The sequence below is a fragment of the Podarcis raffonei genome, chromosome 14, assembly GCF_027172205.1.
Source record: "Podarcis raffonei isolate rPodRaf1 chromosome 14, rPodRaf1.pri, whole genome shotgun sequence".
In the NCBI taxonomy this organism is placed as follows: domain Eukaryota; kingdom Metazoa; phylum Chordata; class Lepidosauria; order Squamata; family Lacertidae; genus Podarcis; species Podarcis raffonei.
The window spans coordinates 51585974-51611922 of record NC_070615.1 but is presented as its reverse complement, the minus strand read 5'-3'; the positions used below and the strand labels follow the sequence as shown (position 1 = coordinate 51611922).

General features: G+C 46.3%; 1 protein-coding gene across 1 annotated transcript; it reads right to left on the bottom strand.

Annotated features, from left to right (window-relative positions):
* Positions 1–747: 747 nt before the first annotated feature.
* AP5Z1 (adaptor related protein complex 5 subunit zeta 1) lies at positions 748–23547 on the bottom strand. The gene is made up of 17 exons (XM_053365486.1): positions 23433–23547; positions 21038–21175; positions 20544–20730; positions 20107–20251; positions 18599–18708; positions 18077–18245; positions 15962–16102; positions 14518–14555; positions 14253–14415; positions 12987–13165; positions 10584–10726; positions 9424–9570; positions 8234–8345; positions 7254–7351; positions 5569–5701; positions 3912–4126; positions 748–1388 (listed from the first exon to the last, which is right to left on the bottom strand). The coding sequence occupies exons 1-17, from the start codon at positions 23471–23473 to the stop codon at positions 1118–1120; spliced, it is 2430 nt and encodes an 809-aa protein (XP_053221461.1). The 5' UTR covers positions 23474–23547; the 3' UTR covers positions 748–1117.
* Positions 23548–25949: the final 2402 nt, after the last annotated feature.

The following is a 25949-nucleotide window of genomic DNA, read 5'->3' as shown; positions in this document are numbered from 1 at the left end:
CATCAAAGTGCAAGTAGATAAATAGGTACCGCTCCGGCGGGAAGGTAAACAGCGTTTCTGTCCGCTCTGGCTTCCGTCATGGTTTCTCGTTGCGCCAGAAGTGGTTTAGTCATGCTGGCCCCATGACCCGGAAAGCTGTCTGTGGACAAACACCAACTCCCTCGGCCTGACAGCAAGATGAGCCCCACAATCCCCCAGTCGCCTTTGACTGGACTTAACCATCCAGGGGTCCTTTACCTTTTACTGTATCAGACCATCTATATAGCTCTGCATTGTTGAGAATCGCAGCTGGGCAGAGGGGTCTTGGGCGCAGCTCCTGCTTGCGGGCTCCCCATCAGGGCATCTGGTCGGCCATGGTGAGAACAGGATGCTGGACTAGAGGGCCAACTGGCCTGATCCACCAGACCCTTCTGGTGTTCTGCTGAGGTCAACGCCATTAACGCTGGTTGGCAATGGCTCTCCTGGGTTTCAGGCTGGGACCCTGCAGATGCTAAGGACTGCACTTGACACCTTCAGCCGGGCTGAGACCCCGGACTTTTCTGAATTGGCTCAAGCTAAGGAGAGCTGGGGGAAAGGAATGGGAGACTGGCTCAGTTGCCTGTGGGGCTAGCTGAGAGTGCAGAAACACCCCAAACCCTTTGCTGCTCCAAGGGAGTTCCAGAGACTCAGACCTGAAAGAGATTTCTGCCCCTGGAAGTCTGATTTCTGAGGCAGCAGATCAAGGAGCAAGCCTGCACTGCGCCTGGCTATGTCAAATCAACATTTTATTCATAGGGAAGCCCAGTTCCAACAATACTGATTACAGGGTTGCGGAAAGAAGTCTGCAAACTGTTTGCCCAGTCACAAGCACAGGACAGGCAAATTGAAGCACCTGAGAAGTCAGAGAAGGGAGGCAGAATCGCCCCAAACAACAGCGAAGGCAAAAATAAAACTGGTTTTCGAAAAGGAAATTGTTCGACTTGGCCAATTTCATTCCTTCGCCCACAAACCTTCCCTAGAGACTCCCTCCACCCTGTTTGGGGGGGGGTCCTGTCTCACACCCTCCCAAACTCTGCCTGTGCCTCTGGCAGCCCCCTGCAGCCAACAATCCTTGACGATACGTTTCCATCTGAAGGACTCAGCCAGGAACGGAGCTTGCTCCCCTCTCCAGAATCTGGCTGGCCGCCTTCATGGCGAGAGGCAGGGAAACGTTTGTGTCGCGGTGGAACCGGGGGTTCGAGACCTCGGGGGACGGGGTCAGCACGAACTGAGCCACACTGGGCATCTTCAGCAAGTTCATCAGCTCCGTGGCCCGGGTCAAGATGGCCTCAGCGTCCTCGGGGCTGTAGGTGGAGGAGACGGCCGGGTTCTGGATGAAGGTCCGCATCTTGGACAAGAAGAGGGACACCCTGTGGGGAGACACGGGAAGAAGAGTGGGGCTGAGCCACCTCGCAGGGCGGGGGGGGAGGAGAGCACCCCTGGCTTCCCGAGGTTTTGGGGCACGGAGAAACAGGTTTCCTGCTGGAGTGGGGTGGTCACTGGGGCTGTGGGCTCCAAACCTGGTCACCTGCCAGCTCCAACATATGCTGCGCACCTCACCCAGGTAAGGGGTTCTGGGGAAGTTAAGCAAAGTGTTTTGGGGGGAAGGCAAAGGAAGTACTTCACACAAGCAAATAGTTGAACTATGGAACTCACTGCCACAAGAGGCAGTGATGGCCATTAATGTGGGATTAGGCAAACTAGGCAAGGCTAATAATGGCTACTAACCATGGTTAAACCACAGAGCCTAGGGCTTGTCGATCAGAAGGTTGGCAGTTCGAATCCCCACAACAGGGTGAGCTCCCGTTGCTTGGTCACTGCTCCTGCCAACCTAGCAGTTCGAAAGCACGTCAACGTGCAAGTAGATAAATAGGTACCGCTCCAGCAGGAAGGTAAATGGCGTTTACATGCCGCTCTGGTTCGCCAGAAGCGCCTTAGTCATGCTGGCCACATGACCCGGAAGCTGTACGCCGGCTCCCTCGGCCAATAAAGCGAGATGAGCACCGCAACCCCAGAGTCGGTCACGACTGGACCTCATGGTCAGGGGTCCCTTTACCTTTACCTTTATCCATGGTGGCTGTGCTGGTTTGCCCCAGACTACGAGCCACTGAGAAATGTGACTGGGGAGAGAGCACCTCTGTGTTCATGCAGGTTTCCCATAGGTCCCCAATGTGGGGACCGCCTGCTGGGTGAGATGCACTTTGGCCAGACTGAGCAGCCAGGCTTTTCTGAGGTTCTAGGGACCAGAATTGAGTTGGGAGGGAGGATTCGGGTCCAAAATCTTACGAAGCAATTCACTGGCCACACCTGTCAGTCCAACAGGGTCTCATTCGGGGTGGCAGGTTCAAGCTTTGCAGGGGGAAATTTGTATTTCACTGTGGAAAATGGCAGCAGCTCAGCCAAGTAAAGGAAAACGCCAAGGAATGGAGGGCCTCTGAGCATATGCTCAGCCCAGGAATTTGTGGTCAGAATCATGGGCGCAAGTTTTATCGCAGCAAAACCCCACAAGCTTCTGGCAATTTTTTGGGAGGGAATTTGAAGCTGTTGCTATTACTTTGACAATTGGAAGGCAAAAGTCTTTGAAAAACCATCTGCCACTAAAGCCAGATCTGGTACCGACCAGCCAGTAGGGCTGTGTTACTGACCAGGCTTTGCTGCCGACGACCAAGAGGGGGAGAGGCGAGGAACAGGATAGCACCCATGGGATCTGCCTCCTGCCCACCACCCCAAGTCTAAATGGCTGCCAGTGGATTAGCAAAACAGAAGGTCTTTCTCACTACCTAAGATGCTGAGACTTTTCACATCAGCACTCCCCAACCTGGCTGGGGCTGATGGAAGTGATACTCCAAAACAGGGGTAGGGAACCTAAGGCCCGTGGGCCGGATGAAGCCCAATCGCCTTCTCAATCCGGCCTGCGGATGGTCCAGGAATCAGCGTGTTTTTACATGAGTAGAATGTGTGCTTTTCTTTAAAATGCATTTCTGCGTTCTTTGTGGGGAATTTGTTCATTTTGATTTTTTCCAAAATATAGTCCGGCCTACCACATAGTCTGAGGGACAGTGGACCGGCCCCCTGCTGAAAAAGTTTGCTGGGCCCTGGCCCTGAGCCCCGCAGTCTCTCCTGCATCCCTGAAGGCATTTCATTTCATATTTTTATGCTGTCAGCCATCCTGTGATCTTCAGGTGCAATGGAGGATGCTGGAGTTGGACCCAGTTGTCTCTGTGCAAGGGGTGGGTGCTTCCCCACCAAACTGCACCCCAACCATGCCAAGCTTGTGTCTAGGGCACAATATAATGCCAGGTCAAACATTATGAAAGCGAGATCACAGTATAGTCTTCAAACTTGTTTTGGACAATATATCAATATATTGTCCAAAACCAGTTTGAAGTCCATAATGTGGTATCGCTTTCATAATTTTTGACCTGGCAATAGAAGAAGAAGAAGAAGAAGAAGAAGAAGAAGAAGAAGAAGAAGAAGAAGAAGAAGGAGAAGAAGAATTTTATTTTTACCCTGTCCATCTGGCTGGGGGCATAGCTCTGCAAAAATCACAATGTGGGGGGAAACTTGAAGTCAGCCAATGCTTCACTCGATTCCTGCAAACTCTGTTGGCTCGGCTCTCCTCCGCCTCAGCGAATCACAAGAGCAGGCGCTGGCAGGAATCATGATGCAGGAAAAACCGTGAAGCTGGCCAATGCATCTACATAGCTCCATCCTTACATCATGATATATCAGTATAACTAGATGTTTAGCTGGCGATACATCACAATGTTGAAAACCAGACATCGCCCAGCCCTAACAGATGTCCTCATCAGTTCTTACCAGGTGCGCACACGCAAACCAGAGCGGACGTTCAGTCCTGCTCCCCCCCCCCCATCTGCCCCCCGGGTTCAAACCTTGGGATCAAGTCCTGGCTGCGAGATGCCAGCTTGGTGAGGGCAGTCATGAGGACGGCGATGGCGCGAGGAGAGTATTTGGGGATGCTGGCCAGGGGCCGCAGCTGGGTGATCTCAAAGAGCATGGCCTCAAGGACTTCGAAGAACCTGTTGATCTGCTCCACCGTGCACCGCTTGTCGTGCGATACGGACGCGTACTCGCCAATGGTCCACACCTGCGGGAAGGCACACTCCTTCAGAGGGGGGCATACGTACCTCATTACCTCACAGAGGGCTAGAAACGTGAGAGGGAAGCAGCAGAGAAAGCCTGAGGGACCCTAGGGGTGGGCGAACTAACCAGGAATCGACTCGCCTGCACCTGGTGCCGCCTCCTCTGTCCCTGGCCAGGGAGAGACCAGCAGTTCTCCTTAGGAGAAAAGGAGGAGACACTGGAAACCAGGAGGAGTTTTTGGAGGGTAAGAGCTGTTTTGACAGCAGAGCCAATTTCCTAGGAAGGTGGAGATGCTCTCCTTCCTTGGAGGTTTTTAAACAAAGGTCAGGTAGCCATCTGTCAGGGGTGCTTTAGTTGCGATTCCTACACCGTAGGGGCTTGGACTAGATGACTCTTGTGGTCCCTTCAAACTCCACAATTCTATGATTCTAACTCTCCTGGGCCTCAGGCATAACTCTGCAGGCCATTCTGCCTGGACAATGAGGTCCAGCACTGAGGGCCTTCTGGCGGTTCCCTCGCTGCGAGAAGCCAAGTTACAGGGAACCAGGCAGAGGGCCTTCTTGGTGGTGGCACCCGCCCTGTGGAACGCCCTCCCACCAGATGTCAAAGAGAAAAACAACAATAACTACCAGACTTTTAGAAGACATCTGAAGGCAGCCCTGTTTAGGGAAGCTTTTAATGTTAAATAGATTATTGTATTTTAATATTCTGTTGGAAGCCGCCCAGAGTGGCTGGGGAAACCCATCGGGGTCGCTGGATTCCCATCAGCCCCAGCCAGCCCTGCTGAACCCATTAATCAGGGATAATAATAATAATAATAATAATAATAATAATAATAATAAATTTTATTTATACCCCGCCCTCCCCAGGCAAGATGGGGCTCATGGCAGCTAACACCAGATATAAAGCAATTGATTAAGATACAACTTAAAAACAAGATTAAAATACAACATTAAAATGCAGCCTCATTTCAATAGAAACTCAAATCAAAAACTTTTTGGGGATGAAAACGTCAAGGCTTCCCCAAGGCCAACTATCCAGACTGGTCCTACGTGGGCTGGAAAAAGCCAAGGAAGTCCCCAAATAGGAGTTCCATCACAGAAGAAGAAAGAAAAAAGGAAAGAGGGGAAGGGGATCAAGTTGATTCCAAGCCAAAGGCCAGGCGGAACAACTCTGTCTTACAGGCCCTGCGAAAAGAAATCAGATCCCGCAGGGCCCTGGTCTCATGAGAAAGCGTTCCACCAGGCCGGAGCCAGTGCTGAAAAGGCCCTGGCTCTGGCTGAGACTATTCTGACTTCCTTAGGGATGATGGGAGATGGAGTCTAGCAACATCTGGAAGGCCAGCAGGCTCCCCTCTCCCGGCATAAGGGATATAATCAGTATCCCAGAGGGGAATGTAGGGGTGGGGGTTGTCCTACCCACCAGGGCAAGTGGGTTTCTGCTTACCACATCAGTGAAGAGGTCCTCTTTGCTCTGAATGTTGGTGACCGTTCCCGAAAACTCCAAAAGCTGTTGGGACAGCTCCACCACCAGCGAAGGGTGCAGCTTGCACAGAACCGACAGCTGGTTGCTCATCACCCTAGCAGGGAAAAGAGAACAGCCAGGGTGACCAGGGTTCTCTGCAACCCACAGAGCAAGGCTTCCAAAACAGTGTTTAGGCCACTTTCTGCTTCTGAATAGGCTTCCAACAGGAGGTGTTTGGGGTGGGCTCTGTGGCGGCAGCAGAGGCCTTGCCGCAAAGACTTTGATGACACCAGGAGAGCAGGCATCAGTTAGGGATTCATCTGTTGCACTCGCTGCGTCAAAACACCCTCAGATCAACTAAAAGGTTGCTCTCAATTTATTTGGCCGGGTAGGTTTTTTTAAATGTCATTTTTTTTGTAATACAAATGTGTATCATGTAGATGAAATTCTTGGGAACTGTATTTCTGGGGTGGTTTTGAATGCCTGCTTTCTCTTGTTTTTTTAATGCTTGCTTTAAACTGCATTTATATGCTGTGTGGATTGAGTTTATTCACTTTTGTACATTTAGCCTGGAACCTTCGCATAAACGGCAGCTAGGAAAAAATTTAAGTTAAGAGACCTGAACTTTAAAAAAGGAGGCATTCTCTCCTTTTGTGTGCACAGGAAAGAAGGCCTCTGAAGATGCACACAATATTAAAGCAAAGAGAGCTGGTGTCTCACATCAGAAATGCCTTCTTTCTTTTTTTACACCAATATGCAAATTTAGATGCCAGATTCAGTCTTGTGTGATTAATCAATTAATGCTTCTTTAGTCAAGTTGCTGCCCTGGCATTTTCTCAAGGGCCACCTCTTCTTCCAATCAATCGTCCTCAGACTTTTCTTATCCAAAGGCACTACTGACTCCATGGCTCACAATGCATTTTTTTAAAAAGCTGTTTATCGGCTTGTTAATGGCATAAGAACATGAATGGAGCTTGTTTTTTCCTCTCTCCCTCCCATCATTTTTTTCTTTCTATGTCATGTCTTAAAGAGATTGAAAGCCTGGAAGTAGAGACTGCCTTACTGCCAATTTTTATAAGCCACTTCGGGAGCCTTTTCAGCTAAAGAACAGTGTCAGTAGTTCAGCTGAAATATAATATACACATCACTTGGAAACCAAGCCTTTAGCGTCATCTGGCCAGTCCTGTGGAACTCTCTGCCACTAGAGGTTCAGTAGACAACTTCTGTCACAACTTTTAAATGCTTGCTGAATTTTTTTCTAGTCCATGATGCCTAAGCAGGTAATATACCTTTCCACAGTAAGTTAGCTGATTTCTGATTTAAACTTTTTTATATGGTTTTTAATTGAACGAGCTTTGTGTGCCATTGCTGTAATCTGCTCCATTTTTTAAAAAAAAACACGAATTAGCAGTAAATAAATATTTTTATAAATAAAACAAATGAATAGACCACTTTCTACCAGACTTGGGATAGAAACGTAAGCAACCAATAGGTCAGGGCGATGAACAGAAAGATAATATCCCAAGAGGAACCTTGACTGTAAAGGACAATGTAGTATCAAATCAGAAAACCGCTCCATTGGAGAGAAAGACTCAAGGAGAAACTCCCCAGCCTGGAGATGGTAGATTTTGCCCTTTCCCCACCTGAGATGATGAGTCTGCACTCACCTGTACACCTCTGCCTTGAAAGCTGGGATTCCATAAAGCTGGTCGCTCCTCTCCAGGATTGCCAGGACCAGCTTGTTTGCAAGAGCCCCATCTGCAAACTGGAGAAGAAGGAAGAGCAGGACTGTTCAGTGCCTTAACTCAGCGAAGAAAGATCCAGGAATCCTGGAGAATCCCGGGCCCTTGCGTGCTGCACTCATCCCATCACTCGCTACAACAAAGATCTACAGAGCAGATCTGCCACCCATCTGTATTTTGAAAAACATCAAGCAACACACTGGCTAATCATATATTGACAATATTTATATAACACTATCAAACTGTTTCAAAATTCATAGATAGAAGACGTGTAATATGTGCAGAGAGTCACAAACTAATAAGAGTCAAGTAACTATTCCATAAGCAGAATGATTAGAATGGTATGTCACTATAAAGCATGACCGAAATAGAGGCTGAACACCTTTCCACAGTAAATATCAGATCCAAAATGTTGTTGAGAGTGAGTTGGAGCACAGTGGTGCTATAAGAACAGATTAAATACAGGCCTGTCATTTCAGTCTCTGTATTGTATTTGAATGTAATGGATTTCATTTTATATTATTGCCAGCTGATGAAGAATTATCATTGAAAAAGTTCATTATCCTGGAAGAACTGTTTTGTCTGCTGCTGTGCTTGGAGACCCTTTTGTGATGTATGGAGCACCTACCATCTCACTTCTGGGTTGCTGTTCTTATACATTTGGATCTGATATTTACTGTGGAAAGGCACTCAGCCTCAATTTCAGTCATTCTTTATAGTGACATACCATTCTACCAATACAGATTTGGGAGGAGGGGAGGAACCCAGATACCTAAGCATTGGATGCACTTTTGACGTTTGAATTTTTAAAGCCCTAGTTTAAAACCTTCACTGAAGAAAGGTGTATTGGAGGAAATGCAACTGGAACAGATCCTTGCCAGGGGGGGGGGGGGAGCAAACCTTACCTCGGCTACGACTCCAAAGTAGAGCTGCAGTAAGACAGGGACGATCTCCGCACACTGCACCACGCGAGGGGAACTGGCCATGGATCCCAGGAGCTGGCGGATGGGAGTCAACCTGGGGGGGGGGGAGGGGACCACAATGGAAGAACCCATAAGAGCATCCGAAGAGTCTGGCTGCAGCTAGATCAGACCAAAGGGGCAAATATCTGAAGGGCCGTCACATGGAGGAGGGAGCAAGCTTGTTTTCTCCTGCTCTGGAGGGCAGGACTCGAACCCATGGCTTCAAGTTACAAGGAAGGAGATTCCGACTGCACATCAGAAGCAGTAAGAGTTGTTTGACAGTGGAACAGACTCCCTCAGGGGTTGTGGACTCTCCTTCCTTGGAGGTTTCTAAGCAGAGGCTGGATGACCATCTGCCATGGATGCTTTAGCTGAGATTCCGGCATTGCAGGGGGTTGGACTAGATGACCCTTGGGGTCTCTTCCAACTCTAAGATTCTTTGATGCAGCACCAAGGAGAACTATCAACACATCCAGGAGTGAGTGCAGGAAGTCAGTTTTGGAGAAATGTTAAATTTGTTCAGATTTGGGAAAACGTCTATTTGTTTCAAGTTAATTTAATTTGTTTTAATTAGTGACCAATTTGGACAAAAAATGAAAATCATTAAGAAAAAGATTTGCCAAAAAAAACCCCACAACCGCAACAGTACTTTGATTATATCGTCAGATGCCTCGGGAACTTTGTTTAGTGGGCAAGGTATGAGTACCCCCAAAATTAAAATTCAAAGGGACCCCTGACCATTAGGTCCAGTCGTGACCGACTCTGGGGTTGTGGCGCTCATCTCGCTTTATTGGCCGAGGGATCCGGCGTACAGCTTCCGGGTCATGTGGCCAGCAGGACTAAGCCGCTTCTGGCGAACCAGAGCAGCGCACGGAAATGCTGTTTACCTTCCCGCCGGAGCGGTACCTATTTATCTACTTGCACTTTGAGGTGCTTTCGAACTGCTAGGTTGGCAGGAGCAGGGACTGAGCAACGGGAGCTCACCCCATCGCTGGGATTTGAACCACCGACCTTCTGATCGGCAAGTCCTAGGCCCTGTGGTTTAACCCACAGCGCCACCCGTGTCCCACCCCCAAAATAGACAGCATCAAATAAATTAAGAAGAGCAGCTTGTCTCAGGGATGGCCTCTTACCTGCCAGGGTCTCCGGGAGCCGACTCAACCCGAAGGAGATACTGGAAGAGGGCTCTGTAGTCTGGGTGGCGGTAAGCTTCCAGGCAGGTGGCTGGCTTCAGAGCCGGGTCCACAGGAGTCCTCTCAGGCAGGGGAGTCAGGGCAGACCTAGCGACAGACGAAAAGCCCACACGCACCTTGTTCAAAAGCACCGTCCGTTAAAAATGCAGAGGAATCTGGCCACAAGAAGCCCCCACGCCTTCCTACAAACCTGTAAAGGCATATTAGCTCAGCCTTGCATCTAAGGATGAGCTTTTTCCATTTTAATTGATCAGCCGCCTTGAGTCCTGGTCTGGGTATAAATAAATATAAAATAATACAGTGGTACCTTGGTTCTCAAATGCCGAAAACCCGGAAGTATGTGTTCCGGTTTTCTAACGTTTTTCGGAAGCCGAACGTCCGATGCGGCTGTCGGCTATCGTTTCCGGGGCACCTGCACCAATCAGAAGCTGCGCCTTGGTTTTCGAACATTTTGGAAGTCAAACGGACTTCCGCAACGGAACAAGTTTGTAGCTTTTATTTTTGCTATTTATTTTGCGTTTTTGTTTTTGAGGCTTTTTCGGTTAATTTGTTTTTGTGACTGTGTGGAACCCAGTTCATCTACTGATTGACTGAATGACTGATTGTCAAAACAAAATAAAAAAATTCCTTCCAGTAGCACCTTAGAGACCAACTAAGTTTGTTATTGGTATGAGCTTTTGTGTGCATGCAGACTTCTTCAGATTTAATGTGTGACTGCGGAAATGGATAAAAGCCCCCCATCCAAACAATGACTATCATCAGAGCAAGTAAGAAAAAAAGAGTAATTTTCATTTTCATCATCTACAATACTGTCTTATTTATTTTATAGTACAGCACATTGATTATTGCTTTCATCTTATGGACCAATAGTCTCGTTAGTAAAATTCATGTTCAATTGCTGTTTTAGGGGTTGTTTTTAAAAGTCTGGAACAAATTAATCCGTTTTGCATTACTTTCTATGGGAAAGTGAGCCTTGGTTTTGGGACACTTTGGTTTTGGAGCGGACTTCCGGAACAGATTAAGTTTGAGAACCAAGGTACCACTGTAATACCATTACTGTGGGCTACCTGGCGCTAGGCTGCGGGGAGGAGAGCTATTACCTCAGCTGGACATCCAGCGCCACTGCCACACAAGGCAAGTCGAGCAGCAGGTGGAAGATCTCCAGAGCCGTGTCGGTCCCAAGCAGGGCTGGCAGAAGGTCCATATAATCGGCGACAAGGGCTGGGCTGTTCCATGCCAGGAACTGCGGGGGGGGGGGGCGGAACGAGATGAAACTGCAATGAGTGGGCCTGCTCTCCCTCCACACCCCAAGTGGATTCTTCCACTATAGATCCTCTCACTGAGGGAAGAGAGCAGAGCCAATGATCCAAGGGGGAAGGAGGAGGGGAAGCCCAAACCCTAAAGCTCCTCCCATACAAAGGAACGGCGGTGCCTGAAGCTTGGGCAGGCCATTGAGTCCATCTAGAACAATGATGCCTACTCTGGTTGGCAGCAGTTCTCAAGTGTCCCAAGCGGGTGTCTTCTGTTAGGGTGTGAAACCTAAGACGCTGGCAAGTTAGCAATGTCATGTGACTTCAAGTAGTCAAGCTTGTTAAGTTGTTAAGTTGCTCAGTATATAAAGAGTGTTTGTCTTCTCTGCCTGTGGGGCGTGAAGCAAAAATGTCTGAAAGCTCCGGAGGTGTTTCTGTTATCTTTCTGCAATAAACCTGTCTTTGGAAAGACAGGCTTCCCTGTGTCGTTATTTCTTTACTGCTGAGACTTTGAAGCTTGTACTGCAACAAGAATCTCTGCACTGGACTTAATTAATGCTCTGCAAAGAGAACTGTTGCTGGTGGCGCAGCGGAAGCGTTTACTGGACCAGTACACAGACTCTCTTATCTTCCCAAGCTGGAGATGCTGCAGGCTGAACAAGACCACCTCTGGCTCTTCCTCAATAGTCACAGCTGGCCACACAGGTGGGTCTCCCCCAGGGCTGGATCTAGGTTGGATGAGGCCCTAAACTCCTGAAGGTAATGGGGCCCTTGAGATGCCCAGCTGTCCTTTGCCAACAATAAACTGTTGCTGTTTTTTGTGTTGAATATATGTGATACGGTGATTGATGGACCGAATAGGTATCTAAAGCTGTTTGCACATGCAGAATGTAGGCACCCTATATATAGAAAGGAGCAAACCAGGGATATTTGAGGGAGCAGGCTAGCAGGCAGGGCCTATGACTTACATCAGAGGAGCCTACACAACACAAAACACTCTTGCTGTATGTAGGTTTTATTTTATTTGTTTTTTATCTCATATTTTGGAAATGTATATCCAGGGCCTTTTTCCTTTAATTTTTTGGGGGCCCCCAAGAGAGTGGGGCCCTAAGCTATAGCTTGTTTAGCTTATACGTAAATCCGGCACTGGTGTCCTCTCTCCCTTGGATCTCCATTACTCCTAAAGTTGTGGCCAGATTGCTGACTGGGGCTGGTTACAGGGAGCAGGTTAATCCCTTGTTCAGGGTGCTAATTAAGCCCTGTGTGGCTTTGGGACAGGCTACCGGAAAGATTGTATCTCCCTCTGCAAACCTGCCTGGGGTGCTAAGGTCCTTGGGTGACCACCTTCTCTCGGTTCCACCAACACCAGAGGCATGGTTGGGGGTGACCCAACAAAGACAGGGCCTTTTCTGCGGCTGCTCCCATATTGTGGGATTCCCTTCCAAGAGAGGCTAGATTGGCTCCCTCCCTGTCATCCTTCCACTGGCAGGCTAAGACCTTCCTGTTGAGATGGGCCTTTGGAAACTAATGTGCAGGCAATGCTGACCACTGGGCTGCTGTGAGAGCAAGGTAAAGGTAAAGGACCCCTGACAGTTAAGTCCAGTTGCAAAAGACTCTGGGGTTGCAGCACTCATCTTGCTTTACTGGCCTAGGGAGCTGACATTTGTCTGCAGACAGATTTCCAGGTCATGTGGCCAGCATGACCAAGCCACTTTTGGCGAAACCAGAGCAGCGCACGGAAACGCCATTTACCTTCCCGCCGGAGCAGTACCTATTTATCTACTTGCACTTTTTAGGGTGCTTTCGAACTACTAGGCTGGCAGGAGCTGAGACTGAACAACGGGAGCTCACCCCATCGCGGGGATTCGCACCGCCAACCTTCCAATCGGCAAGCCCTAGGCTCAGTGGTTTAGACCACAGCGCCACCTGCAAACTGGATTTTAATTTTGCTAATTCTAAACGTTGTTTTGATGTTTTTCCACCAATAGTTGGCCTTTTTATTCCTTTGTAGTTCATAATGTCGCTTTTAAATAGTGGAAGCTGCCTTGAATCTCAACTTGGGAGAAGGTTGCATATAAATACGTTAAATAAAATAAATAATAATAATAATAATAATAATAACAACAACAGCAATGGCCCCGAGAAAGAGCCAACTAAGAGCAGTTGGATGAAAAAGCGGAAGCCATCTGCACATTCTGCAACAGCTTTTAACTTCTGCCAATGAGGCCCCGTGAGAGTCTTGCTACCAGGTACCTTGAATAGGTTTGGGAAGTTCTGTCGGAAGATGCTGAGTTTCTCAGTGAAGAACCGAATGTTGTGCCTGCAGAACTGGATAAACTCAAAGGCCAGCATCGGGCTGTGGAAAAGCTGAGCGGGAACTCTGGTGAACAGGTGCCTGTAAACAGCTTCGGAGTCCACAGCCGCCGTCTCACCTGGAGAGCGAGGATAGAAACACACATGTACGCATGCATAAATTTAGCGTTCTCCATCCTGCTTTAGTCAGCCCTGGGGAGGGGGAAACTGAGGGTGCTTTCGTAAAGCCCTTCACGGCCTAGGTCCCTCGAACCTACGGGACCGCCTCTCCTGGTATGCCCCGCGAAGGACCTTAAGGTCCATAAACAGCACCACCCTAGAGGTCCCAGGCCCTAAGGAAGTCAGATTAGCTTCAACCAGAGCCAGGGCCTTTTCAACACTGGCTCCAGCCTGGTGGAACACTCTGTCTCATGAGACCAGGGCTCTGCGGGATCTGATATCTTTCCGCAGGGCCTGTAAGACAGAGTTGTTCCGCCTGGCCTTTGGCTTGGAATCAACTTGATCCCCTCCCCCTCTTTCCTTTTTCCTTTCTCCTTCTGTAATGGAACTCCTATTTGGGGACTTCCCTGGCTTTTTTCTGGCCCACGTAGGACCAGTCTGGATAGTTGGCCTTGGTGAAGATTTGACATTTTCATCCCCAAAAAGTTTTTGATTTGAGTTTCTACTGAAATGAGGCTGCATTTTAATGTTGTATTTTAATCTTGTTTTTAAGTTGTATTTTAATCAATTGTGTTTACCTGGTGTTAGCCGCCCTGAGCCTGGTCTTGGCTGGGGAGGGTGGGGTATAAATAATTTATTATTATTATTATTATTATTATTATTATTATTATTATTATTATTATTCCTCTCTGCTTTCCCTTTTTCCCATTTTCTAATAAAAAGTCCCTTTCTCAGTTTAGACCTGATGTCTGGCGGCGAGTTTGTGGCAAACCCAAGTTCCTCCTGCCACCCACCATGTATTGCTTGGAGTTCAGCTTCCTGCTTTTGCCGAGAGGGAAATGCAAGGCAAGCAAATTGCCCCTTGCTGCCTGCAAGGACATGAATCTCCAAGGCAGCTGCTGCTTCTCCCATCTCTGGCCTCCCTCCCCCGGGCAGAGTGAGAGGGAAAGGGAGGCCGTGGAGGAAGCTGTCTGGCATCGCAGCTGCCCTCCCTACCAAGGCAGTTTTGGAGGCAGAGCTTTGCTTCAGCCGGCCAGCCTTACTCACTGTGGTTCAGAAAGAACTGGGCAATGGGCAGCAGCACCCTGGCATAAGATAGGTCCCCGCTGATCTGGCTGTGCACATTTTTCAGGCAGGAGAGCGAGCGGTAGACATAGGAAGAGTCCTGTCTGCAAATTATATCCATGATGGTGATGGCTTCAATAAGGCACTGTGCGAACGAAAGAGGGGGAGAGACGTCACCGTCAGGGATTCTGGAACGGCTGCCCAAGAACCCTGCTCAAGCCCCAAGACCTTCCTTCAGGCTACTTACAGCTTTCTGAAGCTCCCCGTCGGCTTTCTTCAGAGCCCCTGGCAGACAAAACAAAATTGATCTCATAGAACCACAGAAACATAGAACTTGGAAAGGGACGCCACAGGTTATCTCCCGCTTGCACTACTGCCATGAGCTGTACGTGGGGCTTCCTTTGAAGGTGACCTGGAAACTGCAACTAATCCAGAATGCAGCAGCTAGACTGGTGACTGGGAGCAGCCACTGAGACCATATAACCTGAAAGAGCTGCATTGGCTCCCAGTTAAGTTTCCGAGCACAATTCAAAGTGTTGGTGCTGACCTTCAAAGCCCTAAACGGCACAGCCCAGTATCCCTGAAGGAGCGTCTCCACCCCCATTGTTCAGCCCGGACACTGAGGTCCAGCGCTGAGCGCTTCTGGCGGTTCCCTCCCTGTGAGAAGTGAGGTTACAGGGAACCAGGCAGAGGGCCTTCTTGGTGGTGGCGGCCGCCCTGTGGAACGCCCTCCCATCAGATGTCAAGAAAATAAACAACTATCTGACTCTTAGAAGACATCTGAAGGCAGCCCTGTTTAGGGAAGTTTTCAATGTTTGATGTTTTATCGTGTTTTTAATATTCTGTTGGGAGCTGCACAGAGTGGCTGGGAAAACCCAGCCAGGTGGGTGGAGTATAAAAAAAGTATCATCATCATCATCATCATCATCATCTAGTCCAACCCCCTGTGATGCAGGAATGGCAGCTAAAGAACCCCTGACAGGTGGCCATTCAACCTCTGCTTAAAAACCTCCAAGGAAGGAGAGTTTGCCACCTTCCGAGGGACTAATAATAATAATAATAATAATAATAATTTATTATTTATACCCTGCCCATCTGGCTTGGCTTCCCCAGCCACTCTGGGCAGCTTCCAACAAAATATTAAAATACAGTAATGCATCAAACATTAAAAGCTTCCCTAAACAAACTTTCCATGCCCAAACAGTTCTTATCATCAGGAAGTTCTCCCTGATGCTTAGTAAGAATCTCCTTTCTTGCGATTTGAATCCATTAGTTTGGGTCCTGCCCTCTGGAGCAGCAGGAAACAAGTTTGCTCTATCTTCTATGTGCCAGCCCTTCAGATATTTGAGGGGGCTATCACGGCACCTCTAAGTCTCCTCTTTTCCAAGCTAAACATACCCAGCTTGTGACAACTGAGTCGGCATGCGAGCCAGAACAGTCACCTGCACCTGCTGCTTCTCCTGGAAAAGCTGGACCTTTCCTTCCCCACAGACAACTGGAGGAATAGTTGGGAGGAAAGACTCCAGAAGGGGATTCAGAAATATGGGTGCATGAAAAAATTTAATTTCTGTGCAAGTTGCAATGCGAAATAGGAGACAGAAAAGAGAAGAGGTGAAAGAGCAAACAGCATCCCTAAATCTCTGCCACCCTCACCAGCAGGAAACAAGGCAAGCACAGAAAAGGGGACTCACGGCGGTTGCTTTGCTCTATAAGCCGCTGGCAGTACTCAAAGGCCTTTTCCCGCAAGCGCTCCTTGGGGGGGAGCAGGCGGCTGGAGGTGGAGGTGACCGAGACCATGGACATGACTGAGCCGTCCACCTCCGATTTATCATCTGCAAAAAAAGGGGGGACAAGGTGAGCAATTCATCCATGCAAGCGTGGTGTAGGAACATCGCAGTCTTGAAAACGGATTTCCCACAACCTACATTTGCTGCAGGGTAAAGAACAGCCACAGTCTTTGAGTGCAATATGGTGGGACTTTGTTTTATATACCTCTGTTAGCAAGCACCAGGGCAATTTGGCTTGCATGATTTCCTCCCTGTCCTCTGTTAAGATTCAGCTCCTATTCTTGTATTTGTACCTATTTTTGCCTCTCACTGATGTATGGTTTTCTTCTTTATGGTCCTAACTCCTGTTTTGTTATGGGGGGAGGCTATATGTCAACTTTATATTTTCTGCTTGTTCTCTATACGATTAAAAATCACACACACAAACAGAAAGATGGGGCAAGATGAGTCAGTGAAAGGTTTCCTCGATTTCTTTTTCTAGTAATTTTATTAACTTAAAATCAAAATAGAGCGTACAAAACATTCCAAATCAGCAAAACACAATCAATAAATTCAGCCTGATACAGTCTCACGTTTTATGCAGCTTGTCTTTTACAAGATAAGAAAAAGAAAATTAAGGAGAAAGAAAATAATTAAAGACAGGAAGGAAAAAACCTAACAAATACAGTTGTACCTTGGAAGTCGAACGGAATCCGTTCCGTTCGACTTCCAAAATGTTTGGAAACCAAAGCGTGGCTTCTGATTGGCTGCAGGAAGCTCCTGCAGAAAGCCGCGGAATCCCCATTGGACGTTTGGCTTCCAAAAATAGTTTGCAAACTAGAACAGTCACTTCTCGGTTTGTGGCCAAAACGTTCAAGAACTAAGCTGTTTGAAAACCAAGGTCTGACTGTAAGGCTAAGAACCTACCAACATACTAAGTAGGTTCAAGTTCAAAATTCAAATCATTATTAAGTAATTATCTATCTCTGTCAATTTCCTATTTTCCTCAAAGGTCCCCTAAATTTCTAACACACATTCTAACTCAATTAAAATTGAAAGTACAGCTCATTCTTTTCATACAAGAGTGTTTACTTTTAAGCCGCAAGATGGTAAACACTGCCTAGACTTAGAAGGGCCTAACTTCCTTGCCCACTCCAATGTTTCTGCTTGAGTCCCTGTTCTGGGCACAACTCCTCTAAGGGCCGCTAACTCTACTGCCTCTCTGCATGAGGTGCAATTGAATGGTCTAATCACACCCAATGCAGAGACACAGCACAACTTAGCTGCCCCCATCAGAAGCCCATTGGAATAAGCAGTGGGTTGTGCAGGGTTGCAACAGGAAACCTCTCCTCATGAGAGCTCATGGTTTAATTTGCAATTGGAAAGTCACACTCTCTTCACTATATATATATAGAGGGGGGTTTTTTTTTTAAGAAATACAAATAACATGTCAACCCAAAAGAAGAGCCCCCCCCCCCAATTCTAACAAACCAATAATACTGTATTTAGTAGGACGCTGGTGGTGCTGTGGGTTAAACCGCAGAGCCTAGCACTTGCCGATCAAAAGGTCAGTGGTTCGAATCCCCGTGACGGGGTGAGCTCCTGTTGCTCGGTCCCTGCTCCTGCCAACTTAGCAGTTCGAAAGCACGTCAAAGTGCAAGTAGATAAATAGGTACCGCTGTGGCAGGAAGGTAAACAGCGTTTCCGTGCGCTGCTCTGGTTTCGCCAGAAGCGGCTTAGTCATGCTGGCCACATAACCCAGAAGCTGTACGGCGGCTCCCTTGGCCATTAAAGCGAGATGGACGCCGCAACCCCAGAGTCGGCCACGACTGGACCTAATGGTCAGGGGTCCCTTTACCTTTACCTAATATTGTATTTATTATCTATCTGTTATGGAGCGTGCTACTGTAAACAATGCTGTTTGCCATCTGAACCCTTGGTGTCTTACCATAACAGCAGATGTGTTGACGGCAGCTGCCAATCATGTTCCTCATTGGCTGTATGCACAGTGCCCTCCCCTCCACCTCTCTAGATCCTTACCTGAATTTGGACTACTCGCTCCGTTGCTCCCATAGCACAGCAGCCACTTCCGCAGCATGGAGAAGGCCTGCATGTTGAACCACTGGTCCTCTGTGTAATACTGGCCAACTGAGAGCACAGTGAAGAAGTCCGTGGTGGCCGTGCCGTCCACCTCCATGATGGGGCCAGGCTGTGGGGCGGAAGAAAGAGCAGAGTAAACTGCTACTTAGAAAGCAGAGAATCAGGACCAGAGAGCCGAGGTGTTTAAAGGCCAGACATGAGAATCAGACCAGTGGTCCACCTTGTCCAGCGTCCTGCTGTTCTCACAGTGGCCAATGGGATGCCTGGGGGAAACTCCCACTGCTGCAAGGGCAAAGGTGAACTATGCAAGTCGCTCCAAGCTCCTTGGAGGACGGGCAGGATTTAGGGTCACCCCAGTGCAGAATCTGTGTCTGTGCACTTGACTCGCTGAGTGGTTTTTCCATGTGCCTTCTCTTAAAAAGCAAGCCTGTGCTCATGCCCCCTGGAACTGCAGTTCCGCACCTGTCTTGCTCGAGGGTTGAAGAAGCCTCCTGAGGACTGGGGGACTCCTTGCTGGACGCTGGCATACCTCAGCCAGTCCACCATCCTTTTGCTGAGCAGATTGATCTGATCTATGGATAGAAAGCAACACAGCCCGTCAGAAAGACACAACAGAGGACGACTGTGGGGGGCCTTGGCAATACCAATGGTTCACCATCAGGCAGCCTCAGGTCCACCTGCAGCTTCATCTGCCCCTACACTGTCCAGAGAAGAGCTTAGTGCTTGGGGCCAGGAGCAAGAAAACTCTGCAGATCAACAGAAGAAGCTGTTCCTGTGGATTTGCATCTTTAACACCCACAATTTATTCTACCCACACATCCTCATCTGTGGAGAAAAGAGGCTGGAACTGGGGTTGTTATCAGGAACCAGAAGAGACTACCCTTCTATAAACACCTCCAGCTTTTCCTAATTTCATTGGCCTGATGCAGCCTGTTTATTGCACTTAATTGCTCCTGCGAAACAGCAAACCCCTTAGCCTCTAAAACCTCATCTCTGTAATATTGGCTGAAAATATATTGGGTGACTGCCTAAGCAGAGCAGAACAGCTACCTGCTTTAGACATTGGCAGTGTCTAGGTTATTATTATTATTATTATTATTATTATTAATAAGTATATTGCAATTCACCCACAGACTTCAGCATGGTTCAAAACATTTTAAAAACCTTCTTCAAACTGCTCCCCTCCTGAAGTTCTGGATGACAAAACCCATAATACCAAATTTGGCATGGCCAAAACATATGCCATGCACTACACTGGGGAAGACTAGTCTGAATAATAATAATAATAATAATAATAATAATAATAATAATAATTTTATTATTTATACCCCACTCATCTGGCTGGGTTTCCCCAGCCACTCTGGGTGGCTCCCAACAGACTATTAAAAACACGATCAAACATAAAAAAACCTTCCCTAAACAGGACTGCCTTTAGATGTCTTCTAAAAGTGAGATAGTTGTTTATTTCCTTGACATTTGGTGGGAGGGCGTTCCACAGGGAGGGCGCCACTACCGAGAAGGCCCTCTGCCTGGTTCCTTGTATCCTCACCTCTCTCAGTGAGGGAAGCTCCAGAAGGCCCTCGGAGCTGGACCTCAGCGTCTGGGCTGAACGATATACTGCCTTTCTGCTGAGGCACCCACAGTGGTTTACAATTTCAAAGGACTAAAACAAATGTTCAAAGTCCCAGCCTCAAATTAACTTGGTTGTTTTCTACAGGAGAGGTGCACAGAAGGCAGATCTGGGTCTACTGGCAGATCTCTAGGAGATCAGCAAGGATTTCAGACTCCCTAGTGACTCAGAATAGCAACAACCAGATGACTTTTCTCACCTGAACAAGGCTCATAAAAATGAAGAACACTAACCAGGATTGAAGTTTTGTGTGAAAGGACTCTCAGATTAGTTCAGTTCCTCAGCTCAGAGGTTGGGGTTCCAGTAAAAAAAAGAAAGTAGATCCACTTCTTGCACTTACCTTCATTAAGGCTCATCGGTAGAAAGCTGATGATTTTTGACAGGAGGGGGAGAAGGTGCCTTGCATTTTGACCTTCAGGAAGCCTGCCTTCAAGGACTTTCACCACACGCTGCCCAAAAGCTTCCACCACTGCCTTTTTACTGCCCTTTGGATAAAAGCAAAGATTTTGAAGGCTCACAAGCCACAGGGGCTGAGCTTACCCAAAAGGCACCTGCCCTCTGGCAATGCATTTAAGATTCTGAGTGAACAACTAAACAAAGTTTAGGATGCCTGGAATTTGGCATATACCAGATCTCGCCAGATGGGGGAGCATTTTTAAAAAAACGACAAGAAAAAACTATACCATGTCCAAAATCTGGGTGTGAAACAGGCCACAGTCACAGGGAAACAAAGCAAAGAACCAAAGTGTGGTCTTTCCAAAACCACAGTTCACTTACCTGGGCTAGCACGATGGAGAAGGCAAGGCTCAGGAGCTTGGTGTCCTGGATGTTATCCCAAGACACAGATAAATCATTACAAAGCGACGTCTCTCTCAGGATGGCAGCACAAAGAAACTGGACTTGCTCAGGAGTCTTTGGCAGATGCAACACTGTCTGCAGAAGTTCCAGAAATTTGCCATCTATCCTGCAAAAAGCATCATCAACATAAGCAGCAAACACAAAATGAAGAGAAGCTAAGGGTGCAATCAATGCACACGTATCTGGAAGTAAGTCAAACTGGGCAGCCATATATAGCGTTGCCCTGTAAGATGTTTTAATATTTGTTATATTCTACTCACTGAACACCAGTATGAAAGGGAACCAGCCCAAGGTAAGGAAAGTCACTCACATCGTAGTTCTACAGAGACACTTGTAGCATTTTATTAACAGAGCTATAAATACGCTACAGATGTTTGCTTGGACCAATTAAGACCAGCATTACTTCCACTTACTTCCGTCCATATTTAGTGGCTGAGACGATCAAAAACAGTCTTTGCAAGCTATCGACAGTCTCATTTCCGAAGTCTTGATTTTGGAGAAAGCCTGTGATTCGTGAAATGAATTTTCTCAGTTCTTCATCCTGGATCTCCCTAATAGGAAAGCATATAGAAACTAATAAATCTCTGTTTTGCAAACTTCCACATCAGACCTTTGCCAAACCACGAAAATAGTTGCTTTGCCATACGCTGGGCTGGGAAAGACTGCTGGCAACTTCAGTGACAACTGGATGGGCTGGATGGCTCATGGGCTGGCAAAGCACAAGACAGACCCTTGCATAGTCTTATATTTCCATTATGAAAATCCACCAGTGTGAGGCAAGGAGCAAACCAGCGCATTGCATGTTTCCCAGAGGCATCTGGTTGGCCACCGTGAGAACAGGATTCTGGACTAGATGGGCCACTGGCCTGATAAAGCAAGGCTCTCGTTGTGGCCTTAGATGTTAACCAAGAAGAAGTCTCCACATTTCACAGAATCCTGTGAAGCTTCCTGGGTGCCCTTGGGCCGGTCACTGCCTCTCAATATAACCTCCTCTCACAGGGCTGTTTCAAATAATAATAATAATAATAATAATAATAATAATAATAATAATAATAATAATATTTATTATTTATTATTTATACCCCACCACTCTGGGCAGCTTCCAATGAAAGTAACCACCTACACCACCTTGAGCTCCTGGGAAGAAAGTGAGGATATAAATAAGTAGAACAATCAAAAGCCACCGTGGGAGCCCTTTGGGTAGCTAAGATTTAAGAATGAACATCCCAAAAGTATTTTGAGTGGGAATTAAAGGGACAGAACTACCCAAAATGTATAGAAACTTACCTGAAAAATAAGAAATCAAGATAACAAACTTGTTACAAAAGAATGGAAATGGTTTATTGAATATTTACAAATAAACTGTAAACAGTTAAGAACATTGGGAGGATTATTGTAATAACCTGCAGTTTTATAAGTGTATATATTTAAAGCAGATGAATAAATGAGCAAATTGAGTTAATTTGGATACACAGAAAATGTTAAAAATAAATTTAAGGAACCGCAGAAAGAGGGGGAAGGAAGTTGAGTTTTGAAATGTTAAAATGATTGTGAAATTATTGAAATGTATAAAACTGAAAATTAATAATAAATAATAATAATAATAATAATAATAATAATAATAATAATAATAATAATAATGAACATCGGTGTGCAAGAGTAGGAGGGTCAGACTAGGACCTGGAAGAGAGCAGGGTTGAAATCCGTACTCAGCCGTGAAACTCACTGGGGCCACCCACTGCCTCTCAGCCTGGCCTACCTCACAGGGATGTTGTGAGGGTAACATGGAGAGAGAGAGTGCAGAGAGAGGGTCATGCATGAGCTCCTTCGGGTGGGGCTGGGGGAGAGACGGGTTGCAAACAAATGCAGCAAACATTTTTATGTAAATAGCACTTCAGCTGCTCTTGTTTTTATCTGTGAGCCACCTTGAGTATCTGCCAGGGCATAAGAGACGTTACAGATGAAAAAATTTCCAGAGAGTGGGATATATACAGAGTTTATGTAAAAGAGCATTGTCAATTTGTTGGGAGGTTTTGATTGAGCTTCACTGGGTAAATAGGATAACTGTATAAAATAAAATCTATGGTAAATCAAATGATACAGGGAAAGTAAAGTTTAAGCACCTATTTTGAGGAATTTAACTCGGGAATGCAAGGGGAAGATCGGAGGATTTGAAAAATCTAATCAATAATAATAATAATAATAATAATTTATTATTTATACCCTGCCCATCTGGCTGAGTTTCCCCAGCCACTCTGGGTGGCTTCCAACAAAATATAAAAATACAGTACTTTGGATTAAAGTTTTAAGTGTCTATACGCTTATTGCATTTATAAATTTTAAATTTATTGTTGTACATTGTTTTAAATGTTTGTTTTCCTTCTGGGATTGTACCCCCAGGTGTGTTTTATAAGCTGGTCTCTGACCGTAATAAATTATCCATCCATCTATCTATCTATCTATCTAACAGTACTTTGGATGTCCAAAGCATGCATTAGTTGAAGAATGAAGAACCGTTTATTTTGTATTTCTCATTTTGTCTGTAATATCTATTGTACAGTTCTGTTATAAAGTGTTCAGTCAATAAAGCACTCAAAAAACACACAAAAAAGAGTATCTACCAGGGAAAAAGGCGGGGCTCAAATAAATAAATACATAATAGTAGTAATATTAATAAAGAAGAGGAAGCTGGCAAGCCCCAACTCAGCCTCACCCAAAGAAGCAGCTGGAACCCAAAGCCTCTGGAGGGCTTCTGCTCCCCCCCAGTGGCTCCCCCTTCCCCAGCCCCCCCATTTTGCCTCTCCCTACCTGGCCTGGCGCAGGAAGCTCTCCGTCCCCGCGGAATACATCCTATTTTCCAAAAAGAAAAAAGGGAAATGGGGGGGGGGAGTCCGGACTTATTTTGAGAGAGCACAGCCAGCACTTCCTTTACTTCCGGGTTATTCTCCGCCCGAACACTTCTTGCCATGCGCGCGGGTCCCTCTTCAAATCCGTCCGTGTAGAAAAAGGCCTCTTCGACCCCAGAGTTCCGGGAGGGAGGAGGAGGCGCCTCTTCTTCCTATATGGGGTTTGGCGACCTTCTTTGCACGCGGGACGTGGGCTGGGGTGGGGGGCCCTATTGTTTTGGGGTGGGAGGGGGGCGCAGAGGTCTTTAATTGTCAGGTGCGCGTGAGGGCACAGCTTTAAGGGCTGGCCGGGGGTAGGATCTCATAAGGAGCAGGAAATGATGGGAGAGGACACAGAGGACTAGCAGCTTGAAAATGCAGTTTATTTTTTTAATCTCCTTTTTTAAAAAAAGTAATCTTTACTAGTGTAAATTACACACATATACACAAAAATTTACAAATAATTCACAGTCTCATGTTGCAGAAAGAAAATAAAGAGAAAGGAAAAAAGAGAAAAGAAGAAAAGAAAAGGAAGAGAGAGAAAAAATTGCAGAAAAGAAGGGGGGAAACAGAAGAAAGGAGCAAAAACAAATTTACATATGTAATCTTCCTATTAACATCTTAATAAGCACTTAAATAAAAAGACTTCTGATAAAATGAGTCTTCCATTCGTTCTCATTGCATTGTTTATACCATCTTTCTTTTTGTCACACAGTTTCCTAATCTTTAGTATTGTTCCTATTTACTCTAAAAACGATGTTTGTTATGCATTTTGTTTACAGGTACCACTCGAGTTCTGCTAGTATTGTATCGTTGGTACAATATGATCTTATATAATCCTTAAATATTCTCCATTCTCTAAATATTTTCTGGTTCACTACTCCTCTAACTCTTCCCGTCAATTTTCTTATTGTAGGTATTCTAGCATAAGTATCTGCCAGTCTGTAATTGTCAGCATTTTTTCATCTTTCCATTTTCTTGCCACAGGGATTCTTGCTGCTGTGGTGGCATACATGAACAGTGGTCTTATGTCTTATTTTATTATGTTTTTTAAATTTCCACATTGCCCTTCATCCGAGGATCACAGGGCGGTTACGTTATAAAAACACGGAAAAGGTGTGCCCCTGCTCAGAACCAGGGTGGATTTGATGTAAATCAAATTGATTTAAATCACAATTTAAATCACTAGTCAATAAGACTTGATTTAAATCACTGCTCAGTAAGACTAGCCTAGCATCCCACCTTCGTCACCAGTAACCAGTGAAGTGTAGGTGGGTTCCCACAAGGCAAGACACAGAGATAACAGCAATAACCTTTATTGAGCTACATAGCTGGGTAACAGGGGCAAAGCAACTGCTTATATGCATACCTGAAAGCCTGGGCCACTCCCGCTCCCAACATGATTGGCTGTCTAAACTTCCAAGTTGCGAATCACGACTCAGAGTTCAAGGGCCAATGGCAGAGGCCCAAATCCTGAAATGTTCTGTGATTGTGTAGCACCCTGCTTGTGGTTAACGCTTAGCTGGAATGAAATATTCAACGCAGCAATAGAGAAATTAAAATAATAATTTATTTGTCAGACAAATAAATGAGAGGCACAGTGGTATATGGTTACCAAGCTCTGGCCTGGCCTCCTGTCATTATGGCCAGCACTTATATTCCCTCAGCTCAGCCCCCTTGCTCCTCCTTTGGCTGCCTCTGTCCAATCAGCCTGGTTAAAATTCCTATTGGCTGTTTGCTAGAACCAATCATAAAAGATACACCCATTTCCTATTACCTTTTATGGGAGACAAAGAGCTATATTTCCTTCTATTTATAATTGGCAAATAAATAGCCATTAACCTCTACAAGGCACCTTAATTACCAAATAACCTTTTGCCCTAGACTAGGCGCCTTAACTAACATTTCATCTTTTGCCCTATTGCCCTATTCACTCCAAAACAGATGGTGGCTAATTTTATCTTTGGAGGTCATTAAGCAGAGGCTTGACAACCATATGTCAGGAGTGCTCCGATGGCGTCTCTCTGTCTGGCAGGGGTCCGGACCCAATGGCCCTCGTGGTCTATTCCAACTCTTCTATGATTCTATAATTTCTTACTTTCTAAATCCTTTGCATAATTACATTTAAGCCAATATTTCATACATAACATATATAGATTTTTAGAAGCAAAGATCTTGTCTAAGTAAAAAAGGAACTTAGTAAAAGCTAAGTTCTATAAGTTCTCTAAATTCTCTGAAGCTTCAAAGCAGTTTCAGAGAGAGAGAGAGGCCTCTTCCCTTGGCCAGCTGCTGTTTGTATTAGCTCTTGCCCTTTTAACCTTAGGAAGATGTGGCTCAAGTTTAATGGGAGGCACAATAATTATTTACTATTTGTTTTTGCAACCTTGATTGTATTCTATCATTTGTATGGTCAGTGTGACCTTTTGTTCCCAGCCTGTTT

What these genes read in the sequence shown, in the direction of transcription:
- AP5Z1 (XM_053365486.1), bottom strand. Translation starts at nt 23,473, where the DNA reads ATGTATTCCGCGGGGACGGAGAGCTTCCTGCGCCAGGCCAG. An exon ending in ACGGGGAGCTTCAGAAAGCT is followed by an intron (nt 14,416 to 14,517) that starts GTAAGTAGCCTG and finishes TCGTTCGCACAG; the next exon opens with TGCCTTATTGAAGCCATCAC. An exon ending in GCGCTGGATGTCCAGCTGAG is followed by an intron (nt 9,571 to 10,583) that starts GTAATAGCTCTC and finishes GTCTGTCGCTAG; the next exon opens with GTCTGCCCTGACTCCCCTGC.